Source organism: Macaca mulatta, chromosome 5 (assembly GCF_049350105.2).
Source record: "Macaca mulatta isolate MMU2019108-1 chromosome 5, T2T-MMU8v2.0, whole genome shotgun sequence".
Taxonomy (NCBI): domain Eukaryota; kingdom Metazoa; phylum Chordata; class Mammalia; order Primates; family Cercopithecidae; genus Macaca; species Macaca mulatta.
In genome coordinates, this window is record NC_133410.1 from 115,548,409 (window position 1) to 115,566,562 (window position 18,154).

General features: G+C 33.8%; 1 protein-coding gene across 12 annotated transcripts in view; it reads right to left on the reverse strand.

Moving 5' to 3' along the window:
• The window catches only part of TBCK (TBC1 domain containing kinase), a 235,999-nt gene that overhangs the window by 93,978 nt on the left and 123,867 nt on the right, over window positions 1-18,154 (reverse strand). For 6 of the 12 annotated variants that reach the window (XM_078002052.1, XM_015138914.3, XM_078002045.1 and 3 more), the window contains one exon: window positions 12,403-12,578. In XM_078002052.1, the coding sequence (XP_077858178.1) occupies window positions 12,403-12,578 (176 nt within the window). Of the gene's footprint in view, window positions 1-3,210; window positions 5,812-7,724; window positions 7,968-12,402; window positions 12,579-18,154 lie in introns of those variants that run through there. The other 6 variants (XM_078002054.1, XM_078002051.1, XM_078002055.1 and 3 more) reach the window with 2 other exon arrangements.

Genomic DNA, 18,154 nt, shown 5'->3' on the forward strand with positions numbered 1-18,154 from the left:
TAATAAAAAATCTCCTAAGAAAGAAAAGTCCTGGACCTAATGGCTTAATTGGTAAATTCTACCAAACATCTAAAGAACACAAATCCTTCTCAAACTTTTCTAAAAAGCTGAAGAGGATAGAATACTTCCTAACTGATTGTATAAGGCCAGCATTACCCTGATTCCAAAGCCATACAAAGACACTACAGAAAGGGAATACTAAAGACAAATGTCCCTTATGAATATGGAAACAACAATCTTCAACAAAATAGTAGCAAACCAAATTCAAAAGCATATTAAAATTATATAGCATGATCAATTGGGATTCATTCCTAGAATGCAAGGATGTTTAATCACAGGAAAATCAATCCATATGATACATTACATTAACAGAATGGAGAGAGAGAGAAAAAAAACACACACACATTATCATCTAGACTGATGCCAAAAAAAGACAAAATCAAACACCCTTTTGTGATAAAAACACTTAATAACTAGGAATAGAAGGAAAGTTCCTCAACACAATAAAAATCATATATGAAAAACCCACAGCAAACATGCTCAATGGTGAAAGGCTGAGAGCTTTTCCTCTGACATAATGAATAAACAAGGATGTCTGCTTTTGGGATGTATTTTCAACATAGTACTGGAAGTCGTAGCTGGAGAAATTAGGCAAGAAAAAGAAAAGCCATCCATTGAAAAGTAAGAAGTAAATGATCTGTTTGCAGATGATATGATCTTATATATAAAAAATACCTTAAAGATTAGTTCTAACACTGTTAGAACTAATAATGGAGTTCAACAAAGTAGCAGGATAGAGAAAAAAACATAAAAAATCATTTGTATTCTATATACTAACAATGAACAATCAGAAAAGGAATTAATGAAGACAATTTGATTTATAGTAGCATCAAAAAGAATAAAATACTTAGGAATTAACCAGGGAAGTGAAAGACTTGTGCAACGAAAACAACAAAAGAATGCTGCAAGAAATTTAGAAAGACATGAATAAATGAAAACACAAGCCACGTTCATGGATTGAAAGATGTAATACTGTTAAGATATCAATACTACTCAAAGCCACCTACAGATTCAATACATCCTTATCAAAACACTAATGATGTTTTTAGTAGAAATAGAAAAATCTATTCCAAAATTCATATGGAATCTCAAGAGACTCAAAATAGACAAAACAATCTTGAAAAAAAAAAAAAAAAAAAAAAAAACAACAAAGCCAGAAGACTCAGACTTCCTGATTTCAAAGCTTATTTCAAAACTACTGTAATGAAAACAGGATGATACTGGCATAAAGGCAGACAGACATATAGACCAATAGACTAGAGCCAAAAATAAACCCTCTTATAAATGGTCAAATAAGTTCTGAGAAGGGTGGCTAAGACCATTCAGCGGGGTAAAGGACAGACTTGTTAGCAGATGTTTCTGGAAAAACTGTATATCCCCATGCAAAAGAATGAAGCTGAATCCTCACCTAATAACATGTACAAAAATTAAATCAAAATCAATAATACTTAAATGTATGGCCAAAAACTGTAAGACTCTTAGAAGAAAACATAGGGCAAAAGCTTCATGATACTGGAGTTGGCACTTGATTTCTAGGAGATGACACCAAAGCCCTAGGTAACACAGAAAAAAATAGTCAAATTGAACTTTGTGAAATAAAATATTTTGTGCATCAAAAGACACTGAACAGAGTAAAGTGGCAACCCACAGAATGAAACAAAATATTTGCAAATCATATATTTAATATGAGAATAATATCGAGACTATATAGAGAACTCCTAAAACTCAACAAAAAAAGAAACAACTCAAGGGCATTTCTCCAGAGAAGATATACAAATGGCTAAGAAGTACATGAAAAGATGCTCACTATCACTAATCATTAGGGAAATATAAATCAAAACTACAATGAGATTCCACTTAACATTTATTATTTAAAAAAAAAAGAAGAAAGAAAAAAAAATCAAAACAGAAAAGTGCTGGCAAGTTTCAGAAGAAACTGAAACCAACCCTTGCACACTGTCGGTAAAAATGTAAACTGATATAGCTGCTGTAGAAAACAGTATGGCAGTTCCTCAAAACACTAAAGATCCTGAAATTCCACTTTTGGATATATGCCAAAAAGAACTGAAACCAGAATCTTGAAGAGATATTTATACACCCATGTTCATAGCAGCATTGTTTACAATTGCTAAAATGTGGGAGCAACTCAAGTGTCCACTGATGAATGAATGGATAAACAAAATATGGTATACATACACAATGGATATTACTTAGCCTTAAGAAGAAAAAAAAATTCTGACCAAAACTATATGATTCCAACTCTGTGAGGTACTTAGAGTAGTCAAAACCATAGAGATAGAAGTAGAATTGTGGTTGTGGAGAGGAGGGGAGAATAAGAAATTACTATGGGATGGGTTGAGAGGTGCAGTTTTACAAGATGAAAAGAGTTATGCAGATAGATGGTGGTGATGGTTGCACATTACGAATGTATTTAATATCAATGAACTGTACACTTAAAATGGTTAAGGTGGTAAATTTTATGTTATGTGCATTTTTATCACAATAAAAAATTAGGCAAGATCCCTACAAACACACATAAATGCATATATATTTAACTTAAAAGGGTTTGCACATATTCAGAAATCTATATAAACTATACTAGAGCAATCAGTATTAGAATTCATGGAGAACAAGCTAAAAACACAAAGGCTCAGGGTCTATCCTTTAAACAAAGAGTGGCCTCATTTTTTCTTAGCTTTCCTGGAGAGGCTAATATACAGCAACATTCGCAAACCACTGTTTTATAAATGATTTTGCGGACAGACCAAGGAGTGAGGGTCAGGGCAGAAAGAAAGAAGTAAAAGGAAATAGGAGAAAGTGTCTGACCCAGTCCAATAATTGTAATGTGTTGTAAACTGAGGAGACATTATTAACTTAGCTATTTGCATTTGAGGTATACAAATAATAGTATTAGTACCACAATAACATTTCTGTACCAAGGAATGGTTTGCAGCTTGTTAACCAGAATTAGGTGTTTGTGTGTGTGTGTGTGTGTGTGTGTGTGTGTGTGTGTCTGTGTGTGTGTGCATAAGACCTTCAAGACATTGCTAAGCAAAAAAAGAGAGAAGAGAAGAGAAGTTTAGGCTGGAGCTAAAAACTGTAAGACATGGTAACTGTAAGATGCAAATATGAAGCATGAAACAATACAAATGCTATGATTCCATTTATTTAAAAGTTAGATTACATGTTTCCATCCCAGCCACTCCCAAATCTCATGTCCTCACATTTCAAACCACAGTCACACTTTTCTACAGTCCCCCAAAGCCTTATTTCAGGATTAACTCAAAAGTCCACAGTCCAAAGTCTCATCCAAGACAAGGCAAGTCCCTTCTACCTATGAGACTGTAAAGTCAAAAGCAAGTTAGTTACCTCCTAGACACAATGGGGGTATAGGCAATAGAAAAATATACACATTTCAAATGGGAGAAATTAGCCCAAACAAACAGGCTACAGGCCTCATACAAGTCTGAAATTCAGTGGGGTAGCCAAATCTTAAAGCTCCAAAGTGATCTCTCTTGACTTCATGTCACACATCCAGGTCATGATGATGCAAGAGGTGGGCACCCACAGCCTTGGGCAGCTCTACCCCTGTGGTTTTGCAAGATACAGCCCCACTTTCCATTGCTTTCATAGGATGGTGTTGACTGTCTGCAGCTTTTCCAGATGCATAGTGCAAGCTGTTGGTGGATCTACCATTCTGAGGTCTGGAGGACAGTGGCCCTCTTCTCACTGCTCCACTAGGCAGTGCACCAGGGACTCTGTGTGGGAGTTCTGACCCAACATTTCCCTTCTGCACTGGCCTATCAGAGGTTCTCCATTAGGGCTCTACCCCTCCAGCAAACTTCTGCCTGGATATCCAGGCATTTCCATACATCCTCTGAAATGTAGGTGGAGGTTCTCAAACCTCAATTCTTGACTTCTATGCAACAGGCCAAACACCATATGGGACACTGCAAGACTTAGGGTTTGCACCCTTTGAAGCAAGGGTCTGAGCTGTGCCTTGGCCCCTTTTAGCCACAGCCAAAGCTGAAGTCACTGGGATACAGGGGACCATGTTCTGACACTGCACAGAGTAGCAGCAGCCTAGGAAACCATTTTTTCTGTCCTACGCCTCCAGGCCTATGATGGGAGACCTGCTGTGAAGGTCTCTGACATGCCCTGGAAACATTTTCCCCATTGTTTTGGTGATTACCATTTGGCTCCTCATTACTTATGCAAATGTCTGCAGTTGGCTTGAATTTCTCCTCAGGAAATGGGTTTTTCTTTTCTTCACATCATCAGGTTGCAAATTTTCCAAACTTTTATGGTCTGCTTCCTCTTGGACACTTTGCCACTTGGAAATTTGTTCTGCCAGATACCATAAATCATCTCTCTCAAGTTCAAAGTTTCACATATTTCTAGGGCAGGGGCAAAATGCTGCCAGTCTCTTTGCTAAAGCATAGCAAGCGTGACCTTTACTCCAGTTCCCAAAAAGTTCCTCATCTCCATCTGAGACCATCTCAGCCTGGACTTCATTGTCCATATCACTATCAGCATTTTGGTCAAAGCCATTCAACAAGTCTCTAGGGAGTTCCAAGCTTTCCCACATCTGCCTGTCTTCTGAGGATTCCAAGTCTCTAGGAAGCTCCACATTTTCCCACATTTTCATGTTTATTCTGAGCCCTTGAAACTGTTCCAACCTCTGCCTGTTACCCAGCTCCAAAATCACTTCCACATTTTCGGTATCCTTACAGCAGCACCCAACTAACTCTACCAGTACCAATTTAATATATTAGTTTGTTCTCATACTGTAATAAAGACATACCCCAAACTGGGTAATTTATAAAGGAAAGACGTTTCACAGTTCAGCATGGCTTGGCAGGTTTCAGGAAACTTACAATCATGGTAGAATGGAAAGCAAACATGTCCTTCTTTACATGGTGGCAAGAAAGAGAATGAGAGCCAAGCAAAGGGGGAAGTCCATCAGAAAACCATCAGCTCTTATGAGAACTCATTCACTATTACGAAAACAGTATGGGGGAAACTGCCTCTATTATTCAATTACTCTACCTGGTCCTGCCCTTGACACATGGGAATTACTACAATTCAAAATCAGACTTTGGATGGGAACACAGTCAAACCATATCAATTTCTGTCTAGGAATTTGTTTGCTTTCTCCTTCTTTACACTTGGAATATAGAAAGAAAAAAATCATATTTTAATCCAGTAAATCAAGGTCTTTCGATATCCTATCCCCAAATCTAACTATCCCTTATTTTCTTATGTTGGATTATTATTATTATTATTATTTGCTTATTTTTTGGGCCAATGGTAGAATAAGATTATACATTACTACGGAAAAACAAATTTCAAAAGATATTATTTTCTATAAAATGTCTTCTACTTAACTTCCAGAGGACTGATACACTTTACCCTTATATGTAGTTGCCAGGGTTTGTAGTCTTAATCTTTCACTGAAATTGTGCCTATCATAATGGCTCCAAAATTGCTTATAGAACATTAGATAATGGCAGAAGAATGGAACCAGTAAAAAGAATGGATGCAAAGCTAATCTTTTTGTTTTCAATGCATCTATTGCTCTAAATAATTTCAGCAGTGTTTAGTTCTCCTTTAGGTTAACATTTTACTCTCAATATGTTAGCAAAAAAAGGATACATAATTGTACTCTTCCTTGTCCTTACTGTAAAAATATTTCTTCTTATTTAAGAGTAGGTATATAGATGATTGCATGAGTATATATTAATATATTTTCTAGAGAAATAGAGAAAAATTTAAAAATGCTTGAAAAGCCAAGTGTACAGTAGGATATGATATATATTAATATATACATTTCAATAAATAAGAGTGAAAAACATATTTACAGTACTGATATAATGGCAATTTATAAGTTAACTTGTATTAAGTAAGGTTTCTGAATCTCTTTACATCTAAAATAGGGATAAAACATCTCAGAGATTTGTTTAGGGGCAGATAAAATAACGTACCTGGGTACCTGAAAATCATAAAGCACTGTGGTGTTATTTTTAAACTGTTCAAAATCTAAAAAGTAGTGTTGTTATTATTGAGATTAAACTTTGTAGACTGACATTTATATTTGAATTTTGGAAACTATTTGAACCAAAAGTATAAAAATGTGCTTTAAATAAGATTTTATCTACAGTAAACTCATGTTTAATCTACACTGAAAGCATACCTTATAAACTGAAGGTAATACAATAAATGCTATCATTTTTATGGGAATAGTATATACAAGCAGTTAGCATCATGTGAATAAAAAAAATTTATTTAATAAAATCTTGGGTTAGTATATGTATTCATAATGAAGTATTAAAAAGAACTTAATAATTATTGCTTATTTACATATTGCATGTAAGTTATACCAGTTGTAAATATGTGATTAAAATTTAAAAAAGAAATACATTAAAAAAAATCAAAGATTAACTAGAGTTTTTTCCAAAATACACTCCGTTCAAAAACATTCATTCTATTAACCAAGATTACATATCTTTACTTATTATTTCCTTCAATTAATAAACTTCGGTCAGAATTCTCAAGCAGTTTTAGCTACTTAAGAGAAAACTGATGGGAAAGACTTTGGCACTAGATGAAATAATTCTTTTGGCAATTCTTTAGTTTAGGGATGAAAATAGTATTAAGACTAAGAAGTAAAGGTCAAAGTGAAATTTTAAACTGAATTTACTGAGGTAAAACTGCCAGAAAGATTCCTTCTTTGAAAACCCAGCCTCCCTAATCCTTACTCTCCGCACTGTTTTTATAGTGGTTTCTAAATGTAAAGTGATAGTAATGAGGTAACATAGCTGAGGAAAAACAGAATACTAGAACATCAGGTCCTTTGTACAGATCATTTAAATATAGAAGACTGTTACAAAGTTCTTGGGCAGACTGCAAAGTAAAAAAAATTAACTGTTAATTACTAAACATGTAATAATGGTTTTTTACTCTTTTGGAGTGCTTATTATGCACTAGACACTGAATTAGGAGCTTTATGTAGATCATTCTTAAAATAACCCTGCCAGGGTGGTATTATTTTAAGTATGTTCACAATTACAAATAGGGAAGTAGAGAGGTTACGCGAATTATTCAAGATTATACAATGAAAAAGGAACAGGGTTGAAATTAGAAACCAAGTCCATCTAACAGCAAAGCTCATGCTTTCTCTATTATAAAACTCTGATTCAGGGAATAAATACAATAGATGCACGCAGAAATAAAAGTATAATTGATTTTTCTTCTGATATCCACTTTTAAACTTCCATTCTACTAGTAACAGAGTACAATTTATTTCAATTTATAAAAGCCACTTTTAAAATTTGTTTTTGGCTCAGACATAAGAATATATAATATGAACCTGAATTCTGATGATCCTAATTTTAATAAATGTTCTTTTTACAGTATGCATACATTATTTTTGTACCTGTTTTCTATTATACTAACACATTTTAACTTTCAAGTAAACAATACTAGGATGGAAAATATAGACAACATTTCAGATAAAAGAGAACACAAATTAAAAGTATTTTATGTATAGAATTCTACAAACATAAAAAATTAAAATAGGTATTTTTAGAAAAAATTTTGAGAAAATAAACATGTTAAGTAAATAGAAATACTTTTCAAACAACATGAACTTATAGAAGAGCTTTTTCAGACAAGTTTCCTCAATTTATATAAAAGAGATAATTCCTTTTATAGAAAATGATTAAATAGCAGACAAAAGGAGAAATAAATAAAATTAAAAAAATAATTTCAACTTTTATTTTAGATTCGGGGTACATGTGCAGGTTTGTCACAAGTGTATATTGTGTGATGCTGAGGTTTAGGGTGACTCCTGTCAGCCAGGTAGTGAGCACAGTACCCAATAGGTAATATGATCTTAAGACCAAAGCCTGACAAGGACAAAAAGGAAAAGAAAATTATAGACCTTTCTAATCTATAAACATAGGTGCATAAATTTTTTTAAAAAACTAGCAAATCAAATATAGCCAGTATGTCTTTTTGGTAGTGACCAAGTAGACTTTATCTCAGAAATGTAATGACCATTAAATATAAGAAATTGTAATAATGTAAGACATTATCACAATAAAAGATGAAATAATCCCAAATTAATACAAAATAAGTATTTGATAAAATTTAACATTCATGATAAACACTCAGAAATACAAAAAAGATGGGACAATAATTGTCTCAATAAAGAGTATAAAAAACATCAAACTTAATGATTAAATTAGAAGCATTTTCATTAAATTCAGGAACAAGTAAGTCTACCTACTCTTAAACTAGAAGTTCTGTCCAAAGCAATAGACAATAAACAATTGGAAACATAATAACTGGAAAGAAAGAGATAAATTTATTCTCATATATAGGGTGTATGTGTGTATATATTATATACACACTGTATATATATATATAAAACTATATATATAGAACTGTATGTATATGTGTATGTGTATATATATACAGTTGATTGGATTAGCTACAAACTATTAGACTTAGAGAATAAATACCAATATACTTAGAGACTAAACAAAACACCTTTAATTAATAAATAGGTCAAAATATTAACTAAATGGAAATGAAAACACAACATCAAAATTTTTGGAATGCAGCAAAAACAATGCTCAGAGGAAAATGTATAGCTTTGAATGTATATATTAGAAATAAGGGAAGTTCTAAAATCATCTAAGCTTCCACCTTAGGAAACTAGAAAAAGAACAGCAAATTAAAAAGAAAAATAAAAATCAGAGCAGAAATCAATGAAACTGAAAACAGTAAATCAAAGAGATCAATGACACCAAAAGCTGGCTCCTTGCAAAGATGAATAAAATCAATAAGCCTTTAACCAGCTAAGAAAAAAAGAGAGATTATTCAAATTACAAATAGCAGAAATGAAAGAGGAGATCTCAGTACAGATTCCATACACAATAAAATGATAACAAAGGAATACTATGAACCACTCTATGCCCATAAATTTGATAGCCTTGATAAAATGGCTTGAAAGACACAATATGACAAAATTTACATGAGAAGAATTAGATAATCTGAATAGGCCTGCATCTATTAAAGAAATTCAATCAATAATCAAGAACATTTCCAAACAGAAAGTATCAGATCCAGATGGATTCACTGGTGAATTCTACTAAAGACTGAAGGAAGAAATTATGCCAACTATCTACAATTTCTTTGAGAAGACAGAAGCAAAATGAGTATGTCCTAACTCATTCTATGAGGCCAGTATTACCCTAAATACTAAAACTACACAAAGACATTACAAGAAAACAATATCTCTCATGAACATAGATACCAAAATCCTCAACAAAATATTATCAAAGTCAAATCCAACGATGTATAAAATAAATTATATACCATGAACAAGTGGAATTTATCCCAGGCATGCAAGGCTGTTTTAACATATGAAAATTAATTAATGTAATTCATTGCACCAACAAGCTGAAGAAGAAAATTCACATGATCATATAAATAGATACAGGAAACGCATTCTACAAAATCCAACATGCATTCATGATAAAAATCTCTCAGCAAATTGGGAATAAAAGAGAACTTACTCAACTTGTAAAAAACATCTACAAAAACCTACAGCTCACACAATAATTTCTGGTGAGACCTTAGAAGATTTCCTGCTACGACCAGGTACAAGGCAAGGATGTCCTCTCACCATTTATTTTTAACATTATATTAGATGTCATATCTAACGCAATAACACAAGCAAAGAAAATAAGAGGTGTACTAATTGACAAGGAAGAAATTAAACTATCCATTTTTCAAATAATGTGATCATATATGTAGAAAATCTGAAGGAACTGAGCAAAAAACTGGAGCTAATATAAGTAACTACAGCAAGGTAGCAGGACGCGAAGTTAATACAAAAAGGTCAAACGCTTTCCTGTATACCTGCAATGTACAAACGGAATTTGAAATAAAAAATAGCATTTACAACAGCATTCCTCAAAATCAAATACTTAGATATAAGTCTAACAAAATATATATAAAATCTAAATGAGAAAAACTATAAAAATCTGATGAAAGAAATCCAACAACTAGATAAATGAAAAAATATTCCATTTCCTGGATAGGAAGACTCAATAAACGTTGAATATCTCTAGTCTCAAAATCCATAATCCAAAATGTTCCAAAATCAGAAACATTCTGAATACCAAGATGACAGTCAAAGGAAATGCTCATTGGAACATTATGGATTTTGTATTTTTGGATTAGGAATGCTCAATCAGTAAGTATAATGCAAATATTCCAAAATCAAAACAAATAAAATGGGACCAAAAGCGCTTTTGGTCCCAAGCATCTTTGAAAAGAGATAATCAACCTGTATTGTCAAGAGTTCTTCCCAAACTGATACATAGATTCAATGTAATCCCAATCAAAATAGCAGCAAGTTATTTTGTAGGTATCAACAAACTAATTTTAAAGTTTATTTGGAAACAAAGACTCAGAATAACCAACACAGTATTAAAAAGGAACAAGAGTTGGAGGACTGACACTTCTGAGCTTCAAGACAAATTATAAATCAAAACAGCGTAGTACTGGCAAAAGAACAGACAAATAGATCAATGAAAAAGAATAGAGAGCTCAGAAATCAACCCACATAAATAAAAGCAACTCATATGTGAAAGGAACAAAGGCAATAAAATGGAGAAGTCAGTCTTCTTAACAAATGTTTTTCTGTTACAAAGAGGATACAATTCAAAATTTGAAACAAAGAAACTATTAAATAAGTTTGTATTCAGAATTGCTGAATTTCAGAGTTTCAAGCTATCTTACAGGTCATCTAGAACAGTGGTCCCCAACTGTTTTGGCACCAGGGACTGTTTTCATGGAAGACAATTTTTCCATGGACCCAGGGTGTGGCACACGGTTTTGGGATGATTCAGGCATATTACATTTATTGTGCACCTTATTTCTATTATTATTACATTGTAATATATACTGAAATAATTACATGACTCTTCATAATATAGAATCAGTGGGAGCCCTGAGCTTGTTTCTCTGCTACTTGATGGTCACATCTGGGGGTGATGGGAGACAGTGACAGATCATCAGGCATTATATTCTCATAAGGAACGTGCAACCTAGATCCCTCGCACGTGCAGTTCACAAGAGGATTTCTGCTCCTATGAGACTGTAATGCTGCTGCTAATCTGACAGGAAGCGGCACTCAGGAGGTAATGCGAGTAATGGAGAGTGGCCGTAAATACAGATAAACCTTTGCTGGCTTGCCTGCCACTCATCTCCTGCTGTGTGGCCTGGTTCCTGTGACCGGTACCAGTCTGTGGCCTGGGGGTTGGGTATCCCTGATCTAGAACAACATTTATCATTTACTGACAAATGAGTTCTCCCACTAAAATTTATTACATGGTAATATCTTCAGCTGAATATTTCCAGTATTTGAGAACTTACTTTCTTCCGGGCAGGCAGAAGAAAACTACTACTTTTAGAAAACTATAATGCAAATATTTATTCATAAGTGTGGGTTCTTATTCTTTTCTCTCTCAGGATATTTTAGAAATGTCTTATAATCTTTCATACGTATAATCATTTAGCTGTTTCCCTCTCTATCATCTATATATCTAGAGGCAGAGATTATAATTATTGAAATTGCTCTGTACTGAATCATAAGCAGGGTCATGTTTATAAGTGACCTTAATATAATTTGATTGTGATGGAAATACGTGCAAATGAATGCACTCATATATTTGGGGACATAAATAAAATCATAGAAAGTGCCATATCTGAAAAGCAATACATACATACTGACTGAAATTCAATTTCATGGAAATAATTATGATACTATGATAATATCAGAATATTTGAAATGTATGAATTATTATAACTGAAAGCTTTGTTGACCATATTTATAAACTGTGTTTAATAATAATGATAATGTTGAAACACCTACATGGGCATAGTTTTAAAAATGCTGTTTCTTCTGTCAACTAAGAATAAGTTCCTGCTCTATTAACAACTCTTTTTCTATTTTTTTAATTCTTTCTTTGCTTCTGTAATCTCTCACTATATAACCAACTGATATATAAACAGATATGACAAATGCATACAAAAAAAGCAAAACTTGCTACCTGGAGGAATACATCAAAACAATCTTCTTAACTCTATAACCAAACAGATATAATGGTTTTCTGGAATATTTCTATGAATCTAATCACATGTTAGAAAATAGCTACATTAAAAGTACATAAATGATACCATTAAGAGCAATAATGCTACTAGGGTATATTAATTTTAACATCCATCTCCTTTTAGACTTTGCAAACTAAATCCGCAAATACATACCAGATCTGTCTTTGGAGGATCTGGACACTCAGCAGAGAAATAAGGTGCCGAACTTCTGACTCCACTGCTGTCAGAAGTTGGCTTTGGAGGTTGAGCATGCTGTCTGTAAGTAGCACTTTTAGGAGTCCAACAAAACAGGTTGATAGATTCTCTCACACAGCGTTCAATGTCAATTTCTAGATAGAAATGTTTTAAAAAAGCACATGTATAGAATTTAGATTGCTCTTTTAAAGTAACACACAGCATCTCTCCTAAGTGAATATATCTAAATATGGCTACGATGATAAGTTATTAGAAAAAATATCAGTAAAGAAACAATGTAGATATTAATCAGCATATTTATGACTGGATTGATGGAAATATTGGATTGATGGAAATGATGGTATAATTTGCTTACATATATTTGTAAATGTATCTACTTATGTTTTCATGTGTGTCTTTTACTTGGAATTATCTACATATACATACATATATATGTTTGTATATTTCAGAGTATCATTTAAATGCCACAGAATATAACATATCTCCTTATTTAAAAATCTGCCAAATTTATTTTGAATTAATGTTTCCACTTTTCCAATGTAAAATGAAAGTTGTGGGGGGAGAGTACAATTTGGGAACAGGTAGACAAAAGATATAGAAGATGTTGATTAGTGATTCAGAATGCATTCTAGTAAAGTGAACTGACAGTTTTACTGCCATTAAATAAGATGTAAAATAATTAGAAAAAAATTTTCAGAATCTCAATTCAGCATTTCTCTTTTTTTTTTTTTTTCCCTGTTTTTGACATAGTCTTGTTCTGTCTCCCAGGCTGGAGTGCAGTGGTGCAATCATGGCTCACTGCAACCTTGGCCTCCCAGGTTCAAGAAATTCTCGTGCCTCAGCCTCCCTAGGAGCTGGAATTACAGGCCTGTGCCGCAACGCTTGGCTAATTTTTTTGTATTTTTAGTAGACATGGGGTTTCGCCATGTTGCCCAGGCTGTTCTTGAATTCCTGACCTCAGGCAATTCACCTGCCTTTGCCTCCCAAAGTTTTAGGATTACAGGCATCATCCACTGTGCCCAACCAGCATTTCTCCATTCTTTAATAATTTCTTGAGTTAAATGAAGAAAGGTTTTAAAGTTTCATCAAGTAAGGTTTAAATGCACTTGATTAAAAGATAAAATAGAAACACTTTCATATTAGATTTCCTTTTGTTTCTCATGTTTGAAATTTAAGCATCTTTAATGCAGAGGTAATATACATAGAAAGGTTACTACAACTCTGTGTCATTTGGTTTTTGATGAGACTGTATCTCCTTAGGAGGCCAACAGTCCTGATGAGAAGTTAGCCAGTCCTCTATGGTGAAAGTGGAGAGATCACAGAAAGGCAGGAGAAATTCAAGAAGTTGACTGTGATAAAGGAATTTAGCATTGCCGAGTTTTTATCTTTCCATATTTCTAAAAGTAGCAAATGGCATATATCGTCATTTCCTCTGTAAAAGTCCAAGTGTCAGCTCAGGCAGGCAGTGGAGAAAAATATATCACATGTCACAAAGTGGTAAGTTCTTTTTTTCTCCCCTCTTTTTGAAATGAAGGGCTTACAAGGGGAAAAGGAAATAGGCATTAACTAAATTCTGTGGATAGTGCATGAGTAATCATTTAGAGTTATCTGCTGTGGTAAGGTGGAGAAATCTGGAAGAGGGGAAAAGAAGATAACACTGATCATCTATTATGTGACAGGTATTGTACACTTTCACTTAATCCATTTAATTCTTACAATGATTATTAAAGACAGGTATTGTTATTATTCTTCCCATCCTCTATTTCTGCTAAAGATAAAGAAACTAAGACAAAAGGAAGTTAAGTGATTTGTTAAGCATGTTACTAAGGGTAGAAGTCTGAAGGTACTATTAGGTTATAAGGCATCTTTTGTTACTTCCTAACTAACTTAAATTTGGAATATGATCAGAGAGTCTGATAAGACCAGTTACTCAATTAGGCATTCCTTAGTGATGTTTGCCAACTTCACAGCTCATTACTTCCATGGCTACAAAAAGAGGTCAGATTTCATCACCTCACATGTTATTCCTAATATAAAAACCATAAAACAGGGTGAAACAAGCTTTGAGACATGGGCCTGTTTATTTGGGCAATGGATAATATAGTGAAGCTCTATAACAATAGCAACTTGTTATTTCACAAAGAAAATACAAACACAAACTAGAAGAAAAATCAGTTTAAGACAGGTTCCTCTAGCCTGCTTAAGAAGAAAGAGATTGAGCAATTTATTTTACAAAACTTTCCATTCAAGTAGTTAAGATAAAAGTTTGGCAGCCAATGAGGGAAAACACTCAACCATCTGAAGTCTGTCTACTTAACACAGGTTAATTTCCAAAGGAAAGGGTTTCAGTCCATAGATTTTGTATTTGCAGGGCTCAAATCAATTTGACACATCTGTCACCAGTAAAAGTTTGAAGTTGAGTCAGTGATCTAGAGCAAAGGGGGTAGTGCAGTCCTTAAATCACTGGCATTGGAAAAGTCATTTGTATCTGCTTCCAAGACATCCCATCAACACCATAGAAGGTTTACAATGAATCTTGATGATGTACTGGCATCCATCCTGATTCTACCCTGATTGTTAGTTCTGACAGATATCTCATTTTCCATTCACTTGACTCATGTCACCTCTCATCTTAAAATCCTTCCAAAGCACATTATCATAATCAAAATATAATGCAAAAGTACTTTGTGAACTGTACATTAAAATGCACAATTACTCCTACAAAGTAATCTCTCATTACATGGCACTACTGTTTTTTAACCTTGCATTATAATTATTGAGACAGTGCATTGTGAATAAAACATGGATTATGGTTTCCCAGGTTTGAATTACAGTTCCATGAGATATTTTGCAATTCTGGGTAAAATAACTTCTCTAAACCTATTAATTGCTTCATTGGCACCCATTAGTATCAGATCTTTCAGAAATACTGAACTATTTTCAATATGATAAAACACAACCATTTGGGCAAGGATAGATGGAAAAGACAGCTTTCCTGAGCCTACTCTTCTCTCACTTTAATGGCTATGAATTGCTTCTGAAATTTACTGAATAGCTATTGTCCTGGAACTTCTCTTTATCATTATCCAATTCTCTTAGGCTTTCCCCTATATTTGATTCCTAACTTTTTGGGTAAGACATTATTTACCACTCTTTCATATTTACTTCTCATTTTGATGAAACACATTATCCAGCAGTTACAAAGAAAGAGTACACAGGAGGTAAGCTACTTAAAAACCTTCAAAGAATATAATTAATCTGCCCTTGACTGATAGTTTGACCAAGTAGAGCATTCTAGGGTTGAATTTTTTCCTTCAGGGTTATTAAAGGTAGAGCTCCAATGTCTTCTGCTGAGAAGTGTGATAAAATTCTGATTTAAGATTATTTGTACATGATTTTCTGTATCTCTGTTAACTTTCAGGATCCATGTATTATGAAATTTCATGGTGATATACTTAAGCATATACTTCATTGTGCTGGGCATTTGGTGGATCCCTGAGTTACAGAAAAAGTATGTTTTTGATGTTTGTGATAATTTGTTTCTTTTTAAATCTTCTATTCTATAATGAAGAATCTTGAACTTCCTGAATTTAATTTCTAACAATTTTGTCTTTTTATTCTTACTTTCCATGTGTATTTTTGTTCCATACTCTGTGAGATTTCCTAAAGTTTATCATTTCACATTTTCATCACAAACGTCATTGCATTTCTATATCAATTTCAATTTCCAGGCCAGGCACAGTGGCTCATGCCTGTAATCTTAGCACTTTGGGAGGCCAAGGCAGGAGGATCACTTGAGGCCAGGAGTTTGACGGCAGTCTGGCCAACATGGTGAAACCCTGTCTCTACTAAACAAAAATACAAAAATTAGCCAAATGTTGTGGAGTTCACCTGTAATCCCAGCTACTCAGGAGGCTGAGGCACGAGAATTGCTTGAACCTGAGAGGCGAAGACTGCAGTAAGCCATGATCACGTCACTGTACTCCAGCCTGGCTACAGAGCAAGACTCTCTCTCTCAAAAAAAAAAATCAATTTCCAGATATTCAATGCAAAATATTTTTCATTGTTATATTTAAAAGTTCTGCTTTTTCATAGTAATTTTCTCATAGTTATCTTTCTGAATATATTATTTTTTCAGTTTGTACTGTTTTGAATCTTAATTGGAAGCTTTCCTCAGAGATTTTGTGATCTTTGATTCTATATATTTACAAGAACAGCACCAAAAATCAGATTGGAAGTTTTTTTTTTTTGTTTGTTTGTTTGTTTTATGTGGGCAGGGCTTGGTGACTGGTGGATTAACTATGACTGTGTAGTATTCCATGGTGTATATGTATCACATTTTCTTTATGCAGTCCACCATTGATGGGCATTTAGGTTGATTCTGTGTCTTTGCTATTTTTGAACAGTGTTGTGATGAACATACACATGCATGTGTCCTTATGGCAGAATGATTTATAATCCTTTGGGTATATGCCTAGTAATGGGATTGCTGGGTTGAATAGAAGCTCTGTTTTAAGTTCTTTGAGAAATCTTCAGACTGCTTTTGACAGTGGCTGAACTAGTTTACATTCCTGTAGGCAGTGTATAAGGGTTCCCTTTTCTTTGCAACATCACCAGCATCTGCTATTTGTTGGTTTTTCAATCACAGCCATTCTGACTGGTATGAGATAGTATCTCATTGTGGTTTCGATTTGCATTTCTCTAATGATTAGTGATGTTGAACAATTTTTTCATATGCTTGTTGGCTACACAGATGTCTTCTTTTGAGAAGTGTCTGTTCATGTATTATTTACATTTTTAAAGGGGTCATTTGTTTTTTCCTTGTTGGTTTAAGTTGTTTTTAGACTCTGGATAGTAGACCTTTGTCAAATAAACAGTTTGCAAATATTTTCTCCCATTCTGTAGGTTGTCTGTTTACTCTGTTGACAGTTTCTTTTGCTGTGCAGAAGCTTAAAGAACTTAATTAGGTCCCATTTGTCAATTTTTGTTTTTGTTGCAATTGCTCTTGAGGACTTAGTCATAAATACTTTCCCAAGGCCCAGGTCCAGAATGGTGTTTCCTCAGTTTTCTTCTAGGATTCTTATTGTGGTCTTATATTTAAATGTTTATGCCCTCTCGAGTTAATCTTCATATATGATGAAAGGAAGGGCTTCAGTTTCAATCTTCTGCATACGGCTTGCTAGCTATCCCAGTGCCATTTACTGAATAGGGAATCCCCTCCTCATTGCTTATTTTTGTCAACTTTGTTGAAGATTAGATAGCTGTAGGTGTGTGGCCTTAATTCTGGACTCTCTAACCCATTCCATTGATCTATGTGTCTGTTTTTGTACCAGTATCATGCTGTTCTCTTTACCGTATCCTTGTAGTACAGTTTGAAATTGGGTAGTGTGATGTCTCTAGCTTTGTCCTTTTTGCTTAGGATTGCTTTAGTGATTCGGGGTCTTTTTTGGTACCATATGCATTTTAGAATATTTTTTTCTAATTCTGTGATAAATGTTGTTGGTAGTTTGATAGGAATAGCACTGAATCTATAAATTGCTTTGGGCAATATGTCCATTTTAACAACATTGGTTCTTCTGATCCATGAGTATGGAATATTTTTCCATTTGTTTGCATCATCTACGATTTCTTTTTTTTTTTTTTTTCTTTTCTGAGATGGAGTCTCACTCTGTCGCCCAGGGTGGAGTGCAGTGGCGCGATCTTGGCTCAC